The following is a 22,680-nucleotide window of genomic DNA, read 5'->3' as shown; positions in this document are numbered from 1 at the left end:
GGGCCTATGTTTTAATCATCTTTGTATCGGGGCACTGAGTATAGTACCTGGTACATGTGCTGATAAATGCATGTGGAATGAGTGAATTTAGGAATTCTTGGGAGGAAAGCAGTTAGGAGCTAAGGATTTCTAAGAGCAAAGGAAGAACGATGGAAGCAACTGTGCTGCTTGAGTAAGAACACAGGGACCAGAGAGAGTGTAAAGTTTTGTCAATGATGTAATTATACAGGATATAATGGACTATTCAGGAGGGAGCCTGCTCCTGTCATTCTGGAATGTGAGTGCTAGGTGTGCACAAGAACTTCTTTGATCCTGTGATTATGCAATGAATGACTAAATCAGCCAGTGAATACACTTGAAAGCAATGAGCAACCCCTGGCTTATTTAACACTGCTAGGTCTAAAGCAGGATTGGCAAACATCTTCTGTAAAAGGCCAGACAGTAAATATTTTTGACTTTGTGGGCCTTATGGTCTTTGTTGCAGATATTCAACTCTGCTGTTGTAGCGTGAAAGCAGCCATAGAAAATATGTAAACAAGTGAGTATGGCTGTTTTCTTATACGATTTAATTTGTCATCATTGAAATTTGAACTTCATGTAATTTTCATGTGTCACAAAATATTCTTTTGACTTTTCCCCCCAACCATTAAAGAAGGTACAAACCGTTCTTAGTTCACAGGCCCAAAGGAAACTTGTTGACCCCTGGCCTAAATGAATCTTAGCTCTGGGTACGAAGGAAGGTCGAATCCAATGATAAAGGGCTGTTCTTCTACTGAAAAAGGCCTTAGAAAAAGATTTAAAATCTTGCAGCTCCCTTGATTTGCCACCAGATGGTGGTCCCTGCAGATGTGTGACTCAGACAGTGAGCCTTTCAACAGAAGGGATGATTGGAGTTTTTCCAGGTTGCGGTAGATCAACCAGTGCGGTATTAACACAGGCACACAGACTGTCTCAATGATTCAAAACGGTTACTCGAGGTTTCATTTCTCCACCTTCACACTTATTTGCACATATTCTCTGAACTGCAGCATATCCAACTGACGGGAACACAATCATTCTCTTAAGACCTCTGAGATTGTTTGCTTGAAGATCCAGGACAATACAAATACAGAATATGGTTAAAGATTTTAGGGCTGCAATGTGAAATCCGGGAACAGATTCTACCCAAGATGAAAGTTAACCAGTGGAGCTTATAGTAAGGGCTACTTGAAACCCATGTCTGGTCTTGCGATGTTACGCTACTAACTCTCTCCAAAACGGCCCTCAGTCCTGTCCTCTTCACAGCACCTCTTTCTACCCTTTTTTTTGGCTGCACAGCGCAGCCTGTGGGATCTTAGTTCCCTGACCAGTGATCGAACCCGTGCCCCTACAGTGGAAGCACGGATTCTTAACCACTGGACTGCCAGGGAAGTCTAACCTTCTGCCCTTAAGGTGCACGACTGGGGATCCAGCATTACCCTTGCTGCCAATAGTTGCTGCCAACAGTTGCCCTACACCCCCTTTAGGGTATGGGAGTACTCAGTAGCCATAGTAATGTCCTTGGCATGTGTGTGTGTGGCCTGAGTGGGGAGGGAAGTTCAGCTAAAATAGAGGTAAATGGGACCGTAATGGTCATTCTCGTCACCCCTTGTCTGGAATCTCCCAGCTCAGACCACTCTCCTGGACCAGGGGTCCTTTGACTTGAACAATCTCATTTTTCTTCTTTTCTCACCACCCTTCTTTATCCAGACATGCCAAAGAAAGAGACCGGATGGTTATTAAAATCATTAACAATGGAACAATTTTCCATCTTTTTGGAGCAGAAAAGGGCTCAACAGAAACATGATCGTGGGGGTCTGTGAATCTCAAGTTTACGATCTTAACAGCTAAACCACATTGCCATATGGTTATGTCCACTCTGCCCTCCTAATTTGCTCTCTCAGGAAATGCAGAATGAATCTACTGCTTCTTCCATACTGTGATGAATGACGTTGAAGAAAGGTTTCATGTCCTTCCTGAATCTTTTCTTCTCTGGCTAAACAGCCCCAGTAGAGCAATAAGAAAACCTTTCAAAATTCTAGATGTGCTTTTCCTGAGGACGAAGACCAGCAATTCTCAATGGAGGCAGTTCCACTAGTTAGGGGGCATCTTAGAAACGTGGGCATAACTTTTGGTTGTCACGATGACTGAGGGCTGCTACTCACGTGTTGTGGGCAGGGCTAGGGCCAGCAAGAAAGGTTTGGATCCCAGTGAGGAAAAAAAAAGAACTGGAGGGGGGCAGATGAGCAAAATACGTTTACATAGGATTTGTGTTAATACGTAATATAGCAGGGCCCTGTGCTCCCTTTCCTCTCACCAGCCTGATAACTAGAGCCGATATCCCCTGTCTCACTGGTCCTGGCCAGAGGTGCTGGATGTCCTGGGAAGCAAGGGACAGCCCTGTACGTTAAAGTTTCTCTGCCCATCCTATACAACTTCAAATATCCAGATGTGTATTTCACTTATGTAAAACTGTTACCAAACTCAGGTTCGACTGCTCGCCACTCAAAAGCTAATAATTTGAGAGGCAAGTGTCAGTAGAAAGGAAGGATACTTTAATCAGAAAAGATGGCAATCTGGGGAAAAGTTGGACTCACGTCCAGAGGCCAACTTTGAAGATTCTGCTCAGCCGTGACAGTTTTTAAAGGGGAAAAAGGGGAAGAATCTCAGTGAATCATCGAGGCAGGAGGTTGGGTTCTGCATCATTCTCGGTTAGGTAGACTGGCTGACTCTTTCTTCAGATGTGATCTTGCCTGCATGATCTACCTGCAGGATTGCTTAAGGGGGCTGTTGGGGGTAGAGAGCTAGTCATTTGTTAGCTGTTTAATTCTTCATTTTTACCTCTTGTTATCTAGGGAAAATATCAACAGATTAGACAAAGCATGGTGTGTATTCAGGAGAACGTAAGTCAGGAGTTAGGTTAAATTGCCTGGTGATCTCATTCCTATAATTAGGTTCTTTCAAGGTTAGAGGGGAACAGAAATGGGCAAACAGGAAAGGGGCAAAAGAGCTGCTTTCAAAATCTTGTTTATATTTATCTGAGTCTAGAACTCTTTTATGTAATCTTAGAGCAGTTTTTATAAAGTTTTAATGCATGGTAAATTTTCCAGGAAGGCAACTTCTTGTTAACTGAAGAAAGATTATACTTTCTTTCATTCAGAGCTTACTAGGAGTCACTCACCATTTCAGAAAATCGTGTCACAGACAACGATGCCTTGTGTGGTATTTGTGTTCCCCAAATCAATCTACATCTTTAGCTCTCACCATCGTAGTGATTCTACTTAGAGGTGCAAACATCTGACTACTTTATCATGTTTTCTAGTGTAGTTGTACTCAAGCATGTGTCTTGTGAGCACATTGACATATTTAATTTACAATGAATATATATACTTTTATTATAATTTAACTTTCATTTTTATTTCTCCCTTATTATGTTAGACCAGTGTCTTAGTCCATTTGAGCTGCAATAACAAAATAGCAAAGACTGGGTAGATTGTAAACAACAGAAATTTATTTCTCACATTCCTGGAAGCTTGAAGTCTTAGATCAGGGAGCCAGCACGTTTGGCTGGAGGTTCCCTTCCAGGTCACAGGATTCTCCTTGTGTCCTCACATGGCAGAAGAGAAGGGCCTAGGGCATCTCTCTGGAGGCTCTTCTATAAGGCGCTATGTAATCTCATTCATGAGGGTTCCACCTTCATGATTTAAGTACCCCCCAAATGTTCCACCTATTAATACCATCACCTTTGGGGGTAAGGATTTCTACATATGAATTTGGTGGGGGACACAAACGTTCAGACTATAGGAGTTAGTAATTTATGTTTTTTAAGTTTAAGAGCTGATAAATTCTGTATGAATTTTATTTCAGAGCAGCAAAAGGGATTTTTTTTTTTTTTTTGTGGTATGCGGGCCTCTCACTGTTGTGGCCTCTCCCGTTGAGGAGCACAGGCTCCGGACGCACAGGCTCAGCGGCCATGGCTCACGGGCCCAGCCGCTCCACGGCATGTGGGATCTTCCCGGACTGGGGCATGAACCCCTGACCCCTGAATCAGCAGGCGGACTCTCAACCACTGGGCCACCAGGGAAGCCCAGCGAAAGGCATTTTATATAATACTTACTATAATGAGAAACTAAGTATAATACTTCATGTGTTAGTTTCCTATTGCTGCTGTAACAAATTACTTAGTGGCATAAAATAACAAATTTACTATCTTAAAGTTTGCCGGTTAGAAGCCAGAAATGGGATTCACTGGGCTCAAATCAAGGTGTCGTCAGGGCCATGCTTCCTTTGAGGGCTCTTCGGGGAGCAGCTGTACCCCTGCCTTTTCTAGTTTCTAGAGGGTGCCAGCATTTCTCTGCCCATAGCCCCTTCCTCCAATTTCAAAGCCAACAGTATAGCATCTTCAACTGTCTCTCTGACTCTGACCCTCTTGCTTCCACTGTTACATCTCCACCTGACTCTGACTCCCCTAACCTCCTCGTATAAGGATTCTTGTGATTCCATTGGGCCCTCTTGGACAATCCAATCCAGGGATAATCTCCCTCTCTCAAGATACTTAATTTAATCACATTTGCAAAGTCCCTTTTGCTATGTAAAGTAACATATTCACAGGTGTGAGGAGTAGGACCTGGACATCTTTGGGGAACCATTATTCTGTCTACCACACTTTAATAATATAATTCTTGTTGTTCTGATAAGGTTGAGACTCAGTTGAAGCTAAAGCACTGGGTTTGATGCTCCCTCTCTCCTTCTGACTTGTGGCAGGTAGAGTTCCTCCTTGACCCTGGCTTGGGCTGAACCTGTTCCAGGGGTATAAGTGTCTAGAGAAGAATGACACCATCCCTGCCAGGCTGAGCTGCTAGCTCCCAAGGGTGGACTCTGGCTGTTGCCAGGCAATGTGGATGCAGCCATTCTTTTGAAACTAACTAAAAGAACTCCTTTTTAATCATTTTTTTCCCCTGAGAGCATGTGATGTTTACTTTTGGGGGGCACCCAGTTTTAAAGGTCTTAACGTGTTTTGGTCTTTCGGATACATCAGAAGTCACTGAGTTATCCTCTGGTTCCAGGGGCTATGCGTTATGACCTAAAAATTGGGATACGTGGTCTGACAGAGGATTCTGCATCTGCTTCCAAGAGTCAAAGAAGTCTCAGGAGATGCAATTTGGTTAAAGACACATCAGAATTTCTAGCATATCTTGATGGTTTGGGGAAGATAACGTGACAGAATAAATAAAATAAATTTGCTATCATTTAATAAGTTCTGTACTAAGTACCAAGTGCTGTGCTATGTCCTTTGTATATATTATCTCATTTACCAGTGAGGTAGAAATTATCACTCTTGTTTTACAGGTACTATCTCAAAGTTGTTCTAGTAGGCTCAAAAGTCAAACACAGATCTATCTGACTCAGAAGCCAGTGCTTGTAGACTACTACACTCACAGAAACCCGGAGCACAGAAATCTGTACACAGATGCATCCCTGAAACTAAAAATATTACCTTGAAGGTAAGCCATAGCTCCAGATCTGCAAATGTCTTTCTTTTCAGCATCAGTGAGAGCTGCCTGGAGATCGAGGTGAGTAGCATTTAGTTCAATAGAGATTTTAGAATAATCCTTCCAATGTCCTCATTCCTGGGAAAGAACAAGGTATTGGTATTTTTCTGGCAGCGGACACCCATTTAAGGGAGATTTGATAGAATGATAGACATGAGGGTTTTCATTTTCAAGGCCTACCTCCTCTCATAATACAGCCTGAGTCATACATCATCAGGGAACGCTCAGACCTCCATGCCCCAGGTGGGGATGTTGTGGGAGCCCCAGGTAATACTGGAGAAGAGGGATGTCCCTTGGAGCCTAAATAGTACTGTTATATACACGGCAAAGGGGTCAATTTAGCATCTGCTGCTCTCTGCCAACAATCTACCCGTGGGGGAGGGAGTAGGGAAACAAGGGGCCCATCTGACTTGAGAAAGTCCAAGCCTGACAGCTGAAGGGTCCCAGAGCAGCAAGCATCACCTCGCCTCTTCTCTTGGACCATGTCAGCTGTCTGCTTTGGATTGACAGAGGCATCTGGCTTCTAAAAATACCCTACTGACCAAGGGCTGCCTATTCCAACTACAGCTGGGCATGACTGCAATCCAGGACTTCACGACTCCTTGCAAAGGAACTTTTCCAAAGTTTTCAGGCCCAATTTGAGAAGCACACCAGCCCATGGTCATTTTCGACTTTGTCAGTTTTGCTGGGCGGTGAATGGGACCCTTCCCAGGTCACTGTCCTCTGGCCTGGCCCATCCCCGTCTCCAGGAAAAGAGGCAGAGGGGGGGTGAGGGCCCGGTGGCTGAGAGGGGGTAGGGAAGGGGAGGTGCCTGTCCATTTATAGTCTTGCTGTTGGGATGTTGAAGGTGCTGAAATAGCAGCGAGGACAAGGGACTTGGCTCAGTGTTAAATATCTGCCGAGCTGCCCGAAGCTTCTGAGATGACAATAGGGGGAATGGAGAACGTGGAGGTCTTCACTTCTGAGGGCAAAGGCAGAGGTCTGAAGGCCACTAAGGAGTTCTGGGCTGCTGACGTCATCTTTGCTGAGCGGGCTTATTCCGCAGTGGTCTTTGACAGGTACGGAATGTGGGTTGTCTTCTTTTCTCCCATTGGTTTAGCCGGTGCCGCATTCTCGAATACTTTGCTCTCAAAATCAGCAGGGAAAGGGATACAATCCGTGTGACCATTGATAACGCAGGGCACTCGGACAGCTAAGTGTTTGCTGGCATGACTGTTTCTGCAAACAGTCATGGCCAATGGGGTTCGCTCTGGTGCCCGGGAGGGTTGCAAAGGTGAGCAAAAGCTTTGGGGCACGCTCTCAGAACACCAGTGAACTTGGCCGAGTGGGAGTGCTGTGTGTGGAGAGGGTGGAGGGACAGGGAGTAGAGAGGTGGGTGTGTTGCCCTAGGTAATGTTCTCGTATGGAAGCCTCCATGTTTTTAGTTTCTGAGGTGTAATAAATATATTAGAGGATTAAGTCATTGCTAAGACTTTAAAAAAGTAATTGTAAATACACAAGTAATCTGGAATCCACTTACCTGTAAAAATTAGAATATCTCCAATGAACTGGAATCCCCTTTCACCTTTCCCACCCCATGTCCCAGTCCCCTCTGTCTTTCCTCAGAGGTAACCCTTGTTATGATTTTAATGTGTTTCCTTCTAGAATGTTCTTGTACTATTACATATATCTCTATCTATCTATGTATCTGTGTATCTATGTATCTATCTATGTACCTGCCTGCCTATGTATATCCGTACTTATCAAGAGGTATGGCTGTCGTTTGTCTGTTTTTTCTTTTTAACAGAAATGGTGTCATACTTCTTTTTTCTTCTGGCTGCGCCATATAGCTTGGGGGACCTCAGGTCCCCGACCTGGGCTTGAACCCGGGCCGTGGCAGTGAAAGCCTGGAATGCTAACCACTAGGCCATCAGAGAACTCCCAATGGTATCATACTTTGGATGTCATTCTGGAAATTGCTGTTTTCACTCAACGACATGTTTTGATATATATCCTTATGGGAATTATAAGTCTATAGCCACTTCTTTTAAATCCTCGAAGATCTGTGTTTTTCCTGCCACACGTAGATCTATCCATGTTGATACATGTGCTGTATGGACTGCTGTGGATTTTAACTGCTGTGGACTGTCTACCCTATAAATACATGAACTTTTGAAAATCTGTTCCCCTATTGAGAGACATTTGGTGGTTTCCAATTTTTCATAAAAACAAACATTTCTGTGATCAAAATCCTTGACTGTGTCCACTTGTATACATGTGTGATTATTCTCTAGGATAAATGGCTAGAAGAGGAATCACTGTGCCATAGGGTGTGCTGTTTTCCATTTTAATAGGATCTCCAAAGTGGCTCTATTAAATTACATCCCCATTTCCCCACAATCCTGTCCATACTTGACCACCAAACTTTTAAAGTAGTACTAAATCTTTCTTTATTAACAAAACAAAACAAAACCCTGCACTGTGATAAAATCATGACAGTATCCTCTGAGCCCCAGAACTGGGGTGACCTGCCTGATGTTGAAGTGGTCTGAATTAAGATGGCCTCTGATAATCTAGGCTTTGTGGTTGGCTCACTGTATGACCATCCTGAGAACAGGCACGGCTTTTCAGAGATAATTTGAGTAGCATTCAAATTCTCATTTCTTCCAGTTTACCAAGACCTTCAGGGAAAAGGCAGTGAACAGAGTATACGGCTAGCTACAGCTGAAGAATTTAGGGGGGCTAAGATGACAATAATACCTCTTCAAGGGGAGCGTGTCTTTATTTAGTTGTGTGTGTGTGTGTTGGGGGCAGTTGAGGAGTCAGTTGGATTCAGAATTAAGACATAAAAAGCTAGAAACACAGGAACTCTGAACAATGATCTTGTTACTATTGCTGAGTTGCCACTTTGCCTTTTATGGAACACCTCTGTGGGTGTCTCCAATTCCCTAAAAGCCAATATAGCCAATCACGTTTCGTTTTCAAGAGCATTTGGAATTGAGCAGGTTTTCTTTCCATTACAAGAGTAAAACTTAGGAAGAAAAAAAAATGTATCTTCACGCGAAGCTAACATTAACATTGTTGTCTATTTCCTTCCAGCTTATTTTAAAACATAGGTTTCATTTGTACTATTAGCTGGGATCTTATAAACTATCATGGCTTTTCATTTAATGATATAAGTACCTTCTGCGTTACTATACTCTCTTCATAAAGATAGTATTTAACGGCTGCGTGCTTTTTGACCACTCCTTTATAACTGGACATTTAGGTTGTTTACCTGTTTTTCTTACTATAAAGAATTCATCATTCATTTGAAGTAATAACTATAAAAAACTTTAGTGTATGTTGTGGATAAGATTCTAATAAAATCTTATATTATTGTTACAACACTAATAAAAATTAGGATGATTGGAGTAAACAGTCTTTAAAATGATTAAAAACAATCTAAAAGACTATTTTAAAAAGTGATTTACCCAGCACACCTGAAATTAACACAACATTGTTAATCAGCTATATTTCAATAAAAAAGAAAGATAGATATTCAAATTACTGTTTCACAATTTTTAAAAAAGTGATATACTCAAACTCATCACTGCACAGATGAGGGACCTGCTCGGGCGCACCTGAGACAGCCCAGAGAGGCATCAGAGAAAAGCCTTGCTCATCCTGTCTTCACTCCAATTTTAGGCTCCTGTGGAGACTCAGCCGCTGTAGAGGAGAAAACTGACTGGAGAGGTAGGACCAGGTGACCCACAAAAGTCACTCTATAAAAGAGGCACCTTCTAATCCATGTTATTGCAAGCCATATTATTTCTGCCTTACCCTCCAAACACAAACGTGAAGAAAGATTTTATCTTTAGTTGAGTACTGCATTAAATGAAAATCTCTTCTTGCAAACGATACATGACATGTACATGTACGTATATATGTATGTTATGAAGCATTACAACAAAGGAACCCCTGTGAAACCACCATCCTACTTAACTAGAACATTCTAATACATGCATCTTCCCTATCTTTCCCTATCCTGTCTCATACTTGTTGCAAAGGTAACTACAGCAGTATCCTGAATTTTGTGTTATTTATTCCCCTGCCTTTTGAATACTAGTTTTATCACATATGTACATAGTCCTAAACAATATATACTTTAGTTTTTATAGTTTATTTTTCATCTTTTCTATATAGTTTCTTTTTAAGATTTAATTTTATTGATTTTTGGCTGCTTTGGGTCTTCGTTGCTGCGTGCAGTCTTTCTCTAGTTGTGGCGAGCGGGGGCTATTCTTCGTTGCAGTGTGCGGGCTTCTCCTTGCAGTGGCTTCTCTTGTTGCAGAGCACGGGATCTAGGCACGCAGGCTTCAGTAGTTAGCATGCGGGCTCAGTAGTTGTGGCTTGCAGGCTCTAGAGCACAGGCTCAGTAGTCATGGCGCACGGGCTTAGTTGCTCCACGGCATGTGGGATCTTCCCTGACCAGGGACTGAACCCGTGTCCCCTGCATTGGCAGGCAGATTCCTATCCACTGTGCCACCAGGGAAGTCCCTATTTATCATCTTTTAAACCATGGTATAATGTTATATGTGGTTTTATGCCTCTTGCTTCTTTCACTCAAATGTAGTTCTATTATTCATCCATATGGTTTTGTGTTACTAATAAAACGAATAAGCTCTGTGTGTGTAGGTACCACAATTTATTTTTCCGTTCTCCTGCAAGTGGTTGCTGTGGACATTTTTGTTTGTATCTCTTGGTGAACAGATACATGAGGTGAGTATCCTAGGAGTGGAATTACTGGTTCATAATATATGTGATATTCAGCTTTAAAATATAATGCTGCTGGGCTTCCCTGGTGGCACAGTGGTTGAGAGTCCGCCTGCCAATGCAGGGGACGCGGGTTCGTGCCCCGGTCCGGGAGGATCCCACCGCGGAGTGGCTGGGCCCGTGAGCCATGGCCGCTGAGCCTGCGCGTCCGGAGCCTGTGCTCCGCAACGGGAGAGGCCACAACAGTGAGAGGCCCGCGTACCGCAAAAAAATAAAATAAAATAAAATATAATGCTGCACTGTGTCATGCTGACTTGCAAGTTGAATTGCGTCTTTGCTAGAATAGACTGGGCTTAGCATTAAGAGCAACAATCCAGGACTTTATAATATAGTCCTTAGTCTGGTTAGGATCTCTTTAATTTTGCTTGTTGGAAAAACAGCTGGTCTGCTTAAACATAAAGGAGCAAGAATAAAAGAAAGATAATCCATTCAGACCTGGCAAATGTGTAGCACTTGGGCTACCATGATCCCTGGCAGACATGGCTAATCAATCAGGCAATCCTTTCTTCTGAACTCCAAGTTGGCCTGAGAGTTCTTTCTAGCAGGGTACTCCAGGGAGCCACTGCTAATCAACCAAAACTGGTATTTAAAAGAAAGCCTATTTGCCGTCCCTTTTAGGTATTTTGGGTTGGGTGCTGGAAAGGGATGAAGGCGAAGTAAGTGGGTAAGGTCAATTTACCAAGGAGTTGTTTTACATGGATTTGGTCTTTCAAAATGGATGAGACCCCAGGGGTGGTGAAGGGGCTGTTCAAGGTTTCTGTCTGTCCTTCTAGCTCTGTACTTTGAGGGTTCCCAGTTCCAGGGAGGACAGAGAATAGGAGCTCCAGGATTCCTTAGCCTGACTGATCTTGCTTATTTCTGCATGAGGTGGGGCTAATATGGAAATTCATTATGCTCTCTTGTATAGATTTTTTAAAAACTTATTTTAGAAAATCTAGGAGAACCAAAGTAAGAAAATAAAAATTCTCTGCAACCTTAGCATTTACAGAAAACTACTGTTAACCTTCTGGTATATATCATTACAACTTTTTTTTTTCTTTAAAAATTGAGGTATAATTGGCTTCTTACAATTCTTTTATGCAAATATGATGCATATAAAATATTTTCTTGATCCCAGCGATTTGTAGGTGGAGGGTAGTGGTGGGAGAAACACTGTATTAAATGTATACCTTTATCATAAAATGCTTCCCTAAATTCAAGATATTAAAATATTTGGGGGAGGTTATTTTACAATGAAAGGAATGTGACACAATATAGTATTTTATCAATTCTAGAATACACGTTTCATTTTAACACCTCTGAAATCATGATGTATCCCAGAATCTATGGCTCATTATGATTTAATTGGGAGCATTTTGATGCTGTTGTTTCTTAATGATAAAAAAAAGTAGTGCATTTAATAATTGATGATATCTTAGATTCAGTGTAATTAACATACATTTTTTCTTTACACGAAAGTGGAAGTATTGTGCAACTTGTCTTCTTTACTTCACGATATATTGTGAGCAACTTTCCAAACCTTGATTATCCTTTCAAAGCATTTTTAATGACTGTATAATGTTCCTTTTGTTGACTGTTGTCCATCAATTTGACAAGTGTTATATTTTGGATATCAAGGTTCTTTCCTACTTTTCCTAGTAGATCTCTCCTTATGTCTCTGATTATTTATTAAAAATGAACTAGAAATATATATTTTGGATTCAAAAGACATTTTTAAGGCTCTTAATGTAGATCTCCAAATCACCCCACCAAAGGGGATCAAACCAGTTTTCTCCATGAGTAGTAGAGCCTCTCCTTCCCAACTCTGGCCAGCATGGAAAGCTATCTTTTACTTTTGTATTTTCCACCTTAACCTTTAAAACTTATTTTAGCGTTATTTTGTTTTGAAATTTTTTATTATTATTAGGGAGATGAAAGGTCCTTAAAAATATGTTTATTGGGGAATTCCCTGGACGTCCAGTGGTTAGGACTCCGAGTTTCCACTCCTGGGGGCTCAGGTTCAGTCCCTCGTTGGGGAACTAAGATCCTGCAAGCTGCACAGTGTGGCAAAAAAAAAAAAAAAAAAAAAGTTTATTGGTCGTTACGTTTCTTCTTTTGTTATTTGTCTATTTTATATTGATGCCCTCATTTTAAAATTATGTGTAGCTCATTTGTTTATTACTTCTTAATGTTCAAGACTTCTAAATTTTCTGAATTCTTTTGCATCATTTTGGTTTCTTAGCTCATTGGATTTCTTTTCTTTTTTAATATTTATTTATGTGTTTGGCAGCACTAGGTCTTAGTAGTGGCAGGCAGTGTCTTTAGTTGTGGCATTCAAACTCTTAGTTGTGTCATGTGGGATCTAGTTCCCTGACCAGGGGTTGATGCCAGGCCCCCTGCATTGGGAGTGTGCAATCTTAGACACTGCACCACTAGGGAAGTCCCCAGCTCATTGGATTTCATTTCTTTTATAGTCCTCAATTAGTTTTGACTTTCTTTAATTTTTCATGTCTTTTATATTTAAAACTATCCATTTTTCTCATTTTACATGTATCTTTTAAAATGATGTCTAAGCTTTAAGTTTCTTTTTTTTCTTTTAGTTTACTTTTATTCCAGTTACTTATTGTCTTTGCATCTTTCATTTTCCTTTTTTAGCTTATTTAGTTCATTTTACATAAAATGGAATGAGAAGATAAATGGTTTTAGTCTTAAGTGTGACTCAGGCCTCAGCAAGGAGATTGGATCCTTATCTTTTCTGTGCTTGGTCTTGGAAGGACCCTTCCAGCCCTCTGAAGTACAACCTCCATCTTTTCCAAACTGTAAAATCAATCAGTTGGTTAACCCAGTTGACCCACAGACTAAGGTCCATGGGGCACAATTTATTACAATATGAATAAAGTCACATCATCACCATCACCTTCAAACAATACCCACAACCAAAAGATACATGCTCAGCCTGGAACAGATTCCAAAGAATTCACCAGGGGCATGAATTTGAAGCATGTTTTACAGTAACATTGAAAAACTTCTCCTAATAGCCATCTACCGATAACGAACTGTTATTTGCAAGAAAGAGGGTTCTGAACTTTTTCTTTTTTAATTGACAGAAGAGTAAGAAATGGGCACCTCGAGCAGAAGATACAGAGTCATATTTCAGGTCAAAATGGGAGAGATAAAAAGTCCTAGCCAGAGCTCAAGTCATTTAAGAAGGTCTTAGATATCCTTACCTTTAGAGACACCAACTCACAACATGTCAGAGTGTAGTTTTGCTTACCACTTCTGAATGGGCTTTCATAACGCTGCTTTTGAAATTGTTATTAAATTCCAGTTTGCATTTTTGTTTTTGTTTTTAAAAAAATTGGAACTATTAAAAGGTGTTATCAGTCCCAATCCTTTTCCTGGGGCAGCTGCAAGCTTTTAGGCCTTTGACACTGAGCTTCTATTGCCTGACAGGTAGAACAGGGCTGTAGGCACAGTCTGGAGATGGAAAGCGTTATTTTCAAGGTTGTATATTTCCTGGTGACAACCTGGCAGAGATGATGTACACGAAGAGTCGGGCCATAGAGGGGAATTGAGTCATATGACCCTGAGGATCTCTTCCAGCCTGAGATTTCTGGGTTGCACCATTTCTTCAGTACATGCAAAGGACTCCAGTTCAGGAAGAGAAGGGTGCTAAGCTAATATAGGAATAAAGCTTCTTCTGATTATTATTTTATTTTAGCATCAAATACAAGATATGGCATAGGAAATGTGCTTGTGGGCATCTCTAGAAGCCAAAAATACGATTTGATTATTCTTTTTTTAACAGTCCCAGATGTCTTGAATTTAGAGTATATCTAGCCTACTGGTTCCTAACCTGAGTCCACGGATCCTTAGCTAAGGAATCACCTATGATTGGAGGATCAAAGTTTATGTGGATGTGCAAGCATGTTTTTTATTTCTGGGGAGAAAGTTATCTCCTTCAAAACGATCCTCAACCCAGAAGAAGGTCAAGACCCATTGAATTCATACAATCGTCTCTTACAGATGAGGAAACTGAGGCTTTCGCCAGGTCACAGGAGTGAGTCATAGGGCACGTATGAATCTCCCAGGATCTCGTCTGTCATCATTTCTCACTGCCTCCCATGCCCTGACACACAAGTGGGCCCAGGATTGCCTACTTAATTTTCTTTTGTTCTTGTCAGTCCAATGAATATTATTTAGCCTTAATAAAAGAAAGAATACACACCCATCAATTTCAGAAGAATAAACATCTGGTTCTGGGGCTTGAGAATGGTTAGATCCAAAAACTCATAGGTAAGAAATAGAAATATACATGTGATTATACAGGAAAAAAAAGTGTTTATAATAACAAACCAATGTATTAGTTTCCTACTGTTGGTGTAAAAATTACTACAAATTTAGTGGCTTAAACAACACAAATTTATTATTGTACAATTCTGGAGGTCAGAGATCTGAAATGGGTCCACAGGACTACGTTTCCTAGACTTTTCTAGCTTCTACAGAATGCCTGCACCTCTGGGTTTTATCTTCAAAGCAGCTACGTAGCATCTTCTCCTCCTCCAACCTCCTGCCTCCTTCTCATTAGGACGCTTGTGATTACGTTAGGCCACCCAGATGATTCAGGATTATCTCCGCATCTCAAGGTCCTTAATCTTAATTATATCTGCAAAGTTCCTTTTGCCATGTAAGGTAATTCGCAGTTTCCAGGATTAGGACATTGACATTTGGGGGGGGCTATTTTACAGCCTATCACAACCAATCATATGAATTTCCTATTAATCCAATTTATCACCAAAGATGTTAAGAAGTGGCAAGGATAGTGGATTTTTTTTTAAGTTCTTGACTAGCTCCTAAATGATTCTGTTTAAAGAGTTGAAAGTGCCCAAGAGAATATGAGAATATCTATCTATCTATCTATCTGAATAGGGAAAAATAAAGATGAGAACATGAGAAAAAGAAAGGTATTTTAAAAGAAATTACTATCAGCTGGGCTTGTTTGAAAATCAAACCGACTCTGAGCTTCTTCAGGTCCCGTGGAGAGAGTTGGGCTTTCAGCCCATGTAATTCTATGTGGGCCCATGGGAACACCAGAATTAACCATGGCATATGCACAAACACAAGTGTAGCCTTTAATCTGGTAACAGCTGGTGGGTAGGTGGTGGGGGATAAATGATGCTATAAATGGAAATAATTTAATAAAGGGATTAGAGAAATTCCTGAACAGATAGTTCAGAAAATGAGTAACTGTGAAAGTATTCAGGTTACAGCCTTAAACATTGGCACTTGATTTTAAGGGTAACCACAGTAGATTTAGAAATATGCTTTTAATTTGGTGCTTTAATTTAGCTGTGGAGGTCAGACGTGCTGAAATGTCATATGACCCGTTGTGAGCTGTGTTGCTAAATTTTGTTAACTAATCCTTAAATGCAGAAGTTTGGGGATAATAGCCTTTTAAACATAGATTAGGTCAAATGCCATGTTGTCCCCATAACAATGTCACCTTCACTCATTTGCCTCTAAAGATGTGTTTTGAGCCTGGGAACAGGGGTTTGGTCTCAGGTAGAATGTGGGAGATGCGTCCAGGTCTGAGTGGGGCGTGTGAACCTTGTCCTGGGAGTCGCGGCAGAGAAAATCTTGAGAAGTGCTATTTTAATGAAAGAGATGTTAAAAATAAATAGGTAATCCCTAGGTCTGACCTAGGGATGCAGTACCACCTAACTTCTTCTGCTAAGGTAACTAATCATGCAGATGTGAACCCAGTGATACCCCTTAAGTGTTGATGCGGGCCGTTTAAAAAGGACATTAGGTAGATGCCATAGGGAAAAGAAAGTGAGTGTACCAACTCTGGCCGTGTTTCTCCTTTTTGCAGAAGCCTCCAGTGGCTTCCTTCTGCTGCAGAATAAGGACTTGCTACTGAGAGTTGCATTCCAGGTCCCCCACAATCCGGTCATTTTTCCAACATCTTTTCCCCATACGGTGCATCCTATGATCTGGTCAAACATCTCCTCCTCTCTCCTATATGTGCCTACCCCGACTCCTCCCCCTATGGAAGCCTTTGATTCGTGCCAGTGCCTCTCCATGGTGGAAGAATTTGACCTTCTGAGTACAACCCAACTCATCTTTACAGGGTCAGAACAGTGCGTCGCCCCCTCCTCGGTGATCACCTTACCAGATTCCTCCCTCCCTCACTTTGAACCCTGCAGCAGGTTCCCAGCACTCCTGGATGGCATGCCTCACCTTGCTTATATATGTTTATGCCCCAGCCCAGCCTTGGGACTGCTTGAAGGCAAAGTTTGTATCTTCTTTGTCTTTAAGGCCCTCTGTCACCTAGCTCAATGCACAGCACATAATAGAAGCTCAAGAAATATTTTTTAATAAACTTAAAAATTTTTAATTTACTTTTTAAAATTGAAGTATAGTTAAAAAAGAATATAAATAAAAGCAAAAAATTTTAAAAATTGAAGTATAGTTGATTTACTATATTAGTTTCAGGTGTACAACATATTGATTCAATATTTTTATAGATTATACTCCATTTAAAGTTATTACAAAATAATCTATATTTCCCTGTGTTGTACCCTTATGGCTTCTTTCTTTTTTTTTTTTTTTTTTTTTTTTTCTGTGGTACGCAGGCGTCTCACTGTTGTGGCCTCTCCCGTTGTGGAGCACAGGCTCCCGATGTGCAGGCTCAGCGGCCACGGCCCACGGGCCCAGCCACTCCACGGCATGTGGGATCCTCCGGACCGGGGCACGAACCCGCGTCCCCTGCATCGGCAGGCTGACTCTCAACCACTGCGCCACCAGGGAAGCCCGGTTTATTTCTTTATAGCTTATTTATTTTATACATAGTAGTGTGTACCTCTTAATCCCATACCCCTATCCTGCCCCTCCTACTTTCCCTCTCCCCACTGGTAACCACTAGCTTGTTCTCTATATCTATGAATTTGTTTCTGTATTGTTATACTCATCCATCTATTTTATTTTTTAGATTCCACATATAAGTGATAACAAACAGTATTTGCCTTTCTCTCTCTGACTTACTTCACTAAGCATAATACCCTCTAGGTCCATCCACATTGTTGCAAATGATGCCCAATAAATACTTGTAAAAAGAAGAAAGAGGGGAAGGAACAAGGAAGAAAGACAGAATTGAAAATATTGTAAAGTTCTCTGGGTACTTGAAGGATGTGATGTTCTTTAAGACATGTGCCCTCCCCCTCGATTTTTGAGGGGAGACCACTTTGCAGGATGAGAGTTTTTAAGCAGCCCAGGAAGCCAGCACTGCTGGTCCAGTTCTCTCTGGTTGTGCTCTTGGAGGACTCATCCACCTTGCAGACACCTTCTATTTGCATTTATCTGTCCAGTAACTGGTTATTTCCATACAAGGAGCTGAGCAACAGCTGTCTTTCCATCCCACTTGACTCTGACAGATGACATAGCCCAGGGCTGCAGAGCAAAAAGTGAGCGGGGACGCTGGCTGGGGCAGGGCACACTCGGCTGCAGGCAAAGCAGGTAGGCTCGGTGGCTTCCTCTGCCTTCTGTGCTGGGAGCAGTGTCAGCCCTCAGGGACCCCTATGAGAATACTATCCCTGTGAGGATAGCGATGACCTGTACTCTAAAGGGTTGTTGTGAAGGTTTAACACAAGAGAACTGCTAAAAACCATCTCTTTCAATTGCAAAGCATTGTGTGAATGGGACTCTTGTGGGGACTGGGAAAATGAGACTAAGGAGGAGAAATGAGGCTTGGTGAAGGTCACTATCTAAGCTGGCTGGAAGAAGCACTCTCCTGTCATCTAAAAAGTGGTTTTAAGTGGGAGAGGGGATAAATTGGGAATTTAGGATTAACAGACACACACTACTATATATAAAACAGATGAACAACAAGGACCTACTATATAGCACAGGGAACTATATTCAATATCTTGTAATAACCTATAATGGTAAGGAATCTGAAAAAGAATATATATTATATATATGTATGTATAACTGAATCACTTTGCTCTATACCTGAAACGTTGTAAATCAACTATACTTCAATAAAATAAATAAATTAAAAAGTGGTCTTAGAACTTTAATTGAGGTATAGTTGGTGCATGATATTATATGTTACAGGTGTACAATATAATGAGTCACAATTTTTTAAGTTTATACTCCATTTTTAGTTATGACAAAATATTGGCTCTATTCCCTGGGTTGTACAATATATCCTTGTAGCTTATTTTATACCTAATAGTTTGTATCTCTTACTCCCCTACCCTTATATTGCCCCTTCCCCCTTCCCTCTCCACACTGGTAACCACTAGTTTGTCCTCTATATCTGTGAATCTGCTTCTTTTTTGTTATATTCACTAGTTGGTTGTGTTTTTAAATTATTTATTTATTTATTTATTGCGGTACGTGGGCCTCTCCCGTTGCAGAGCACAGGCTCCGGACGCGCAGGCTCAGCGGCCATGGCTCACGGGCCCAGCCGCTCCGCGGCACGTGGGATCCTCCCGGATCGGGGCACGAACCCGCATCCCCCATGTCGGCAGACGGACTCTCAACCACTGCGCCACCAGGGAAGCCCGGTTGTGTTTTTTTAGATTCCACACATAAGTGATATCATATAGTATTTGCCTTTCTCTGTCTTATTTCACTTATCACTTCCCTCTAAGACATCACGTCTTTTAGATGCTCTCATGGTGGGGAAGTAAAGAAGGGGTGGTATTTCTATCACGGAAGTACCCTTGGCCCCCTACCTATAGGTTCTCTTCCAGTTGGGAAGTCGTCCTCTGGGGTGGCTGCCTGGGAATTAGTGGATGCTGGAGGAGAGCAGGTGCTCAGAGATCACCTGGCCCAACCTCTGACACCTACTGAGGACTTGTTCTGTGCCAGGCTCTTAGCTGCTACTTTACACGTTGTTTCATTTAATCCTCGAATCACTCTGAGAGTGGGAGAATTTTGGAACTTCTTTGTAATTTTCTTCTTGCTTGAGTTTTTTTTTTTTTTTTTTTTGCGGTACGCGGGCCTCTCACTGCTGTGGCCTCTCCCGCTGCGGAGCACAGGCTCCGGACGTGCTGGCTCAGCGGCCATGGCTCACCAGACCAGCCGCTCCGCGGCATGTGGGATCCTCCCGGACTGGGGCACGAACCCGTGTCCCCTGCATCAGCAGGTGGACTCTCAACCACTGTGCCACCAGGGAAGCCCCTTGCTTGAGTTTTTTAAGATACCAAGTACGTTTCATTAAAATATAATAGTTGGACTTCCCTGGTGGTGCAGTGGTTAAGAGTCGACCTGCTAGTGCAGGGGACGTGGGTTCGATCCCCGGTCCGGGAAGATCCCACATGCGGCAGAGCAACTAAGCCTGTGCGCCACAACTACTGAGCCTGTGCTCTAGAGCCCGTGAGCTCACGCGCTTAGAGCCCATGCTCCACAACAAGAGAAGCCACCGCAGCGAGAAGCCCACACACCGCAACAGAGTAGCCCCCGCTTGCCGCAACAAGAGAAAGCCTGGGTGCAGCAACGAAGATCCAACACAGCCAAAAATAAATAAATAATTTTAAAAATTTAAAAAAGGTAATAGTCATTTGTCTAAATGATATCAAGATCTAAGTGTTGCTATTCTCATTTTCACATAAGGAAACGAAGGCTCAGAGAGGTTAGGGTACTTGCTTGAGGTCACACAGTCAGTAGATACTGGAATCAGGGGCTGAACTCAACTCTGACCTACTCCAGGTCTGACTTTCTGTAATACCCATCCCACCACCAACAAAAAGAGATGGAGACCAGAAAGACAAGCTTTTTTTTTTTTTTTAAACTTCCCCTTCCTGCCTACCTGATACTTCCACACATACTGCCCCCCTCCCGCCCCCCAAGAAAGGGTAGAATTTAGGTTATCTCTCATATCTACATCCATGCTACTTAAAGCTGCAGCATCAGTATCACCTGGGAGCTTGTTAGAAATGCAGAATCTCAGGCCCCACCCCAGACCTGCTGAATTAGAACCACATGATCTCTGATGATGTGCACACACACTAAAGTTTGAGGAACCCCTCTCTGCATCAGACCCACCCTCTTCCTTCTTCCTAGTTCCAGCCTCGTGGCTAAGCCTTAATGGCAGGTGGGGTGATGGAGAGAAAGGTCAGCCTCATCTCAAGGAGATCTAAATTAGGAGATAGCTCATAATACTTCCTGGATTTCACCAGCTTTTAAAAATTGACTCTAAGTCCTAAAAAAATTGTGGAATGAGATTTAAACAGGTGTGTGAGCCTGTAGAAAATACTTTGGTGGTTAACCTTTGGAACCCACTATGTGTTCACTAGGAGAAAAATCATTTCAGATTGATCACGTTTTCTTTTCATGAAAAGTAATTAAACGTTTATTACAGCAAAGTGATTGTAAAGACGCTCATGAGACAATAGGAAGGTGAGATATTGTTGAACTGATAGTTGCATTGAGTCAAGCCTCATAAGGGATTATATGCATGACTGTAAAGGTCTCTCCGTCACCCAGACTGGGGTGAAATCTGTACTGTAGCACCTTGGGGCTCTGTCCCCAGCCTTCTCCTGGTCAAAGTAGCAGTAGCGGCATAGCTATGATGCGCTGCGGATTCTGTGCAACTGTAAGTATGTCAGGGTAATTCTACTCTTCCTCTCTCGTTGGGAAAGCTTAAGGGAATGCAAGGGAGAGAGGAAGACATTATTAGGGGAATAACCTTGCATCTACTGTAAGTTATAAAGAAGCACTAACCTTTCATGCCCTTGAGTACTTTATGACTAGTAACAAATTACTAGCATCACACCTCACAGCAGATGGGGACACAGCAGTTTGTGGAGTTGGCCACCCATCACTTCCACTCTCTCTCTGAGCCGGGAGAATACATCAGATAACATCTGTGACATCAGTAACCTTGTCCATCTTTACTCCTGCAAAACACGCAGAGCTATGACATACATCATAACGTGTAGACTTCATTTTGTGTAAACCATGCCATGTTTCATGTCCCATCATATCGTAAGCAGTTACGATATTTTTATTCTTTGGGGAAAGGGACATTCCATTTCAACAATGAGAAGAATATGTCGCACAGTATGCCCTCTCCCGGACCACGGTGCCAATGACAAGTGACTTTTGGCAAGAGGATTGGGAGGAATTTTCAGCCACTCCCTTGGCTTAGAAGACTTCCTTGGTTCCTCCGTTGTGATCCAGGAATACCCTGTGGCCCCCCTATTGTAGTGGGTGCTCATGCTGCATGGTGATCCCAAGTTCAAGTGTTCATCCAGCAACTTGTGGTATTCCCGGTGGCTAACGCATAAAGGTTGTAACTCTATGACCTCTTGCTGAATTAAATTGAAGGGCTTATATGAAGAGCACAGTAGAGTTCCCTACATTGGTTTCACTGGAAAATATCTGCCAGAAGCGTAGCTACAGCTAGAGGAGATCTTTGGAAACCCAAGCCCCTTATTTTGAAAAATGAGAATCTGAAGCTTAGAAAGACAAGGACAGCCAGTACCCAAACCCCAGTCCCCCAAAAGCCAGTGTGGTGTCCCCCAATCACAGGTTTTCTCCCTCCATTTCCAGCCTTGTGAACGTTGTGTGCCACACTTGCTTCAAGAGGCAGGAGAAGCTCCACCGCTGCGGGCAGTGCAAGTTTGCCCATTACTGTGACCGCACCTGCCAGAAGGATGCTTGGCAGAACCACAAGAACGAGTGTTCGGCCATCAAGAGATACGGGAAGGTGCCCAATGAGAACATCAGGTCAGAGCTGGGCCCCGGGATGGAGACTGGGATTCCCAAATGTCAGGCGGGGGATGGCGGCAGGGACAGCATGCCCGGGTCCAAGCAAGCTGGGATGAGTGCAAATCAGGAAAGAGTCCCAGAGAGACAGGATATGGTCACTTCTTCCATGCTCTCCCTTGGTCTGGGAAGCCCATCTATGAGGGGATCTCCACTGGTGGAGCTGGTTGCAGGCTTGTTTCGTGCGGCTCCCCAGTGTTTAATTTTTTTAAAAAATTTTATTTTATTTGTTTATTTATTTTTGGCCGTGTTGGATCTTTGTTGCTGCGTGCGGGCTTTCTCTAGTCGCGGCGAGCGGGGGCTACTCTTGGCTGCGGTGCGCAGTCTTCTCATTGCAGTGGCTTCTCTCATTGCGGAGAACAGGCTCTAGGCTCACGGGCTTCAGTAGTTGTGGCTCGTGGGCTCAGCAGTTGTGGCTCGTGGACTCTAGAGCGCAGGCTCAGTAGTTGTGGCGCACGGGCTTAGTTGCTCCTCAGCATGTGGCATCTTCCCGGACCAGGGCTCGAACCCGTGTCCCCTGCATTGGTAGGCAGATTCTCAACCACTGCACCACCAGGGAAGC

At 42.6% G+C, this 22,680-nt stretch overlaps 1 protein-coding gene across 1 annotated transcript in view; it reads left to right on the top strand.

Annotated features, from left to right (window-relative positions):
• SMYD1 (SET and MYND domain containing 1) overlaps nt 1-22,680 on the top strand; it is a 51,050-nt gene that overhangs the window by 2,730 nt on the left and 25,640 nt on the right. Inside the window, exons 3-6 of the mRNA XM_067704436.1 lie at nt 485-538; nt 5,368-5,522; nt 6,418-6,628; nt 21,903-22,079. Coding sequence (XP_067560537.1) covers nt 6,492-6,628; nt 21,903-22,079 — 314 coding nt within the window. The 5' untranslated portion in view covers nt 485-538; nt 5,368-5,522; nt 6,418-6,491. The remainder of the gene's footprint in view (nt 1-484; nt 539-5,367; nt 5,523-6,417; nt 6,629-21,902; nt 22,080-22,680) is intronic.

Source organism: Pseudorca crassidens, chromosome 14 (genome assembly GCF_039906515.1).
Source record: "Pseudorca crassidens isolate mPseCra1 chromosome 14, mPseCra1.hap1, whole genome shotgun sequence".
Lineage (NCBI taxonomy): Eukaryota > Metazoa > Chordata > Mammalia > Artiodactyla > Delphinidae > Pseudorca > Pseudorca crassidens.
The sequence above is the reverse complement of the archived record's forward strand: the minus strand, read 5'-3'. Positions and strand labels throughout refer to the sequence as shown.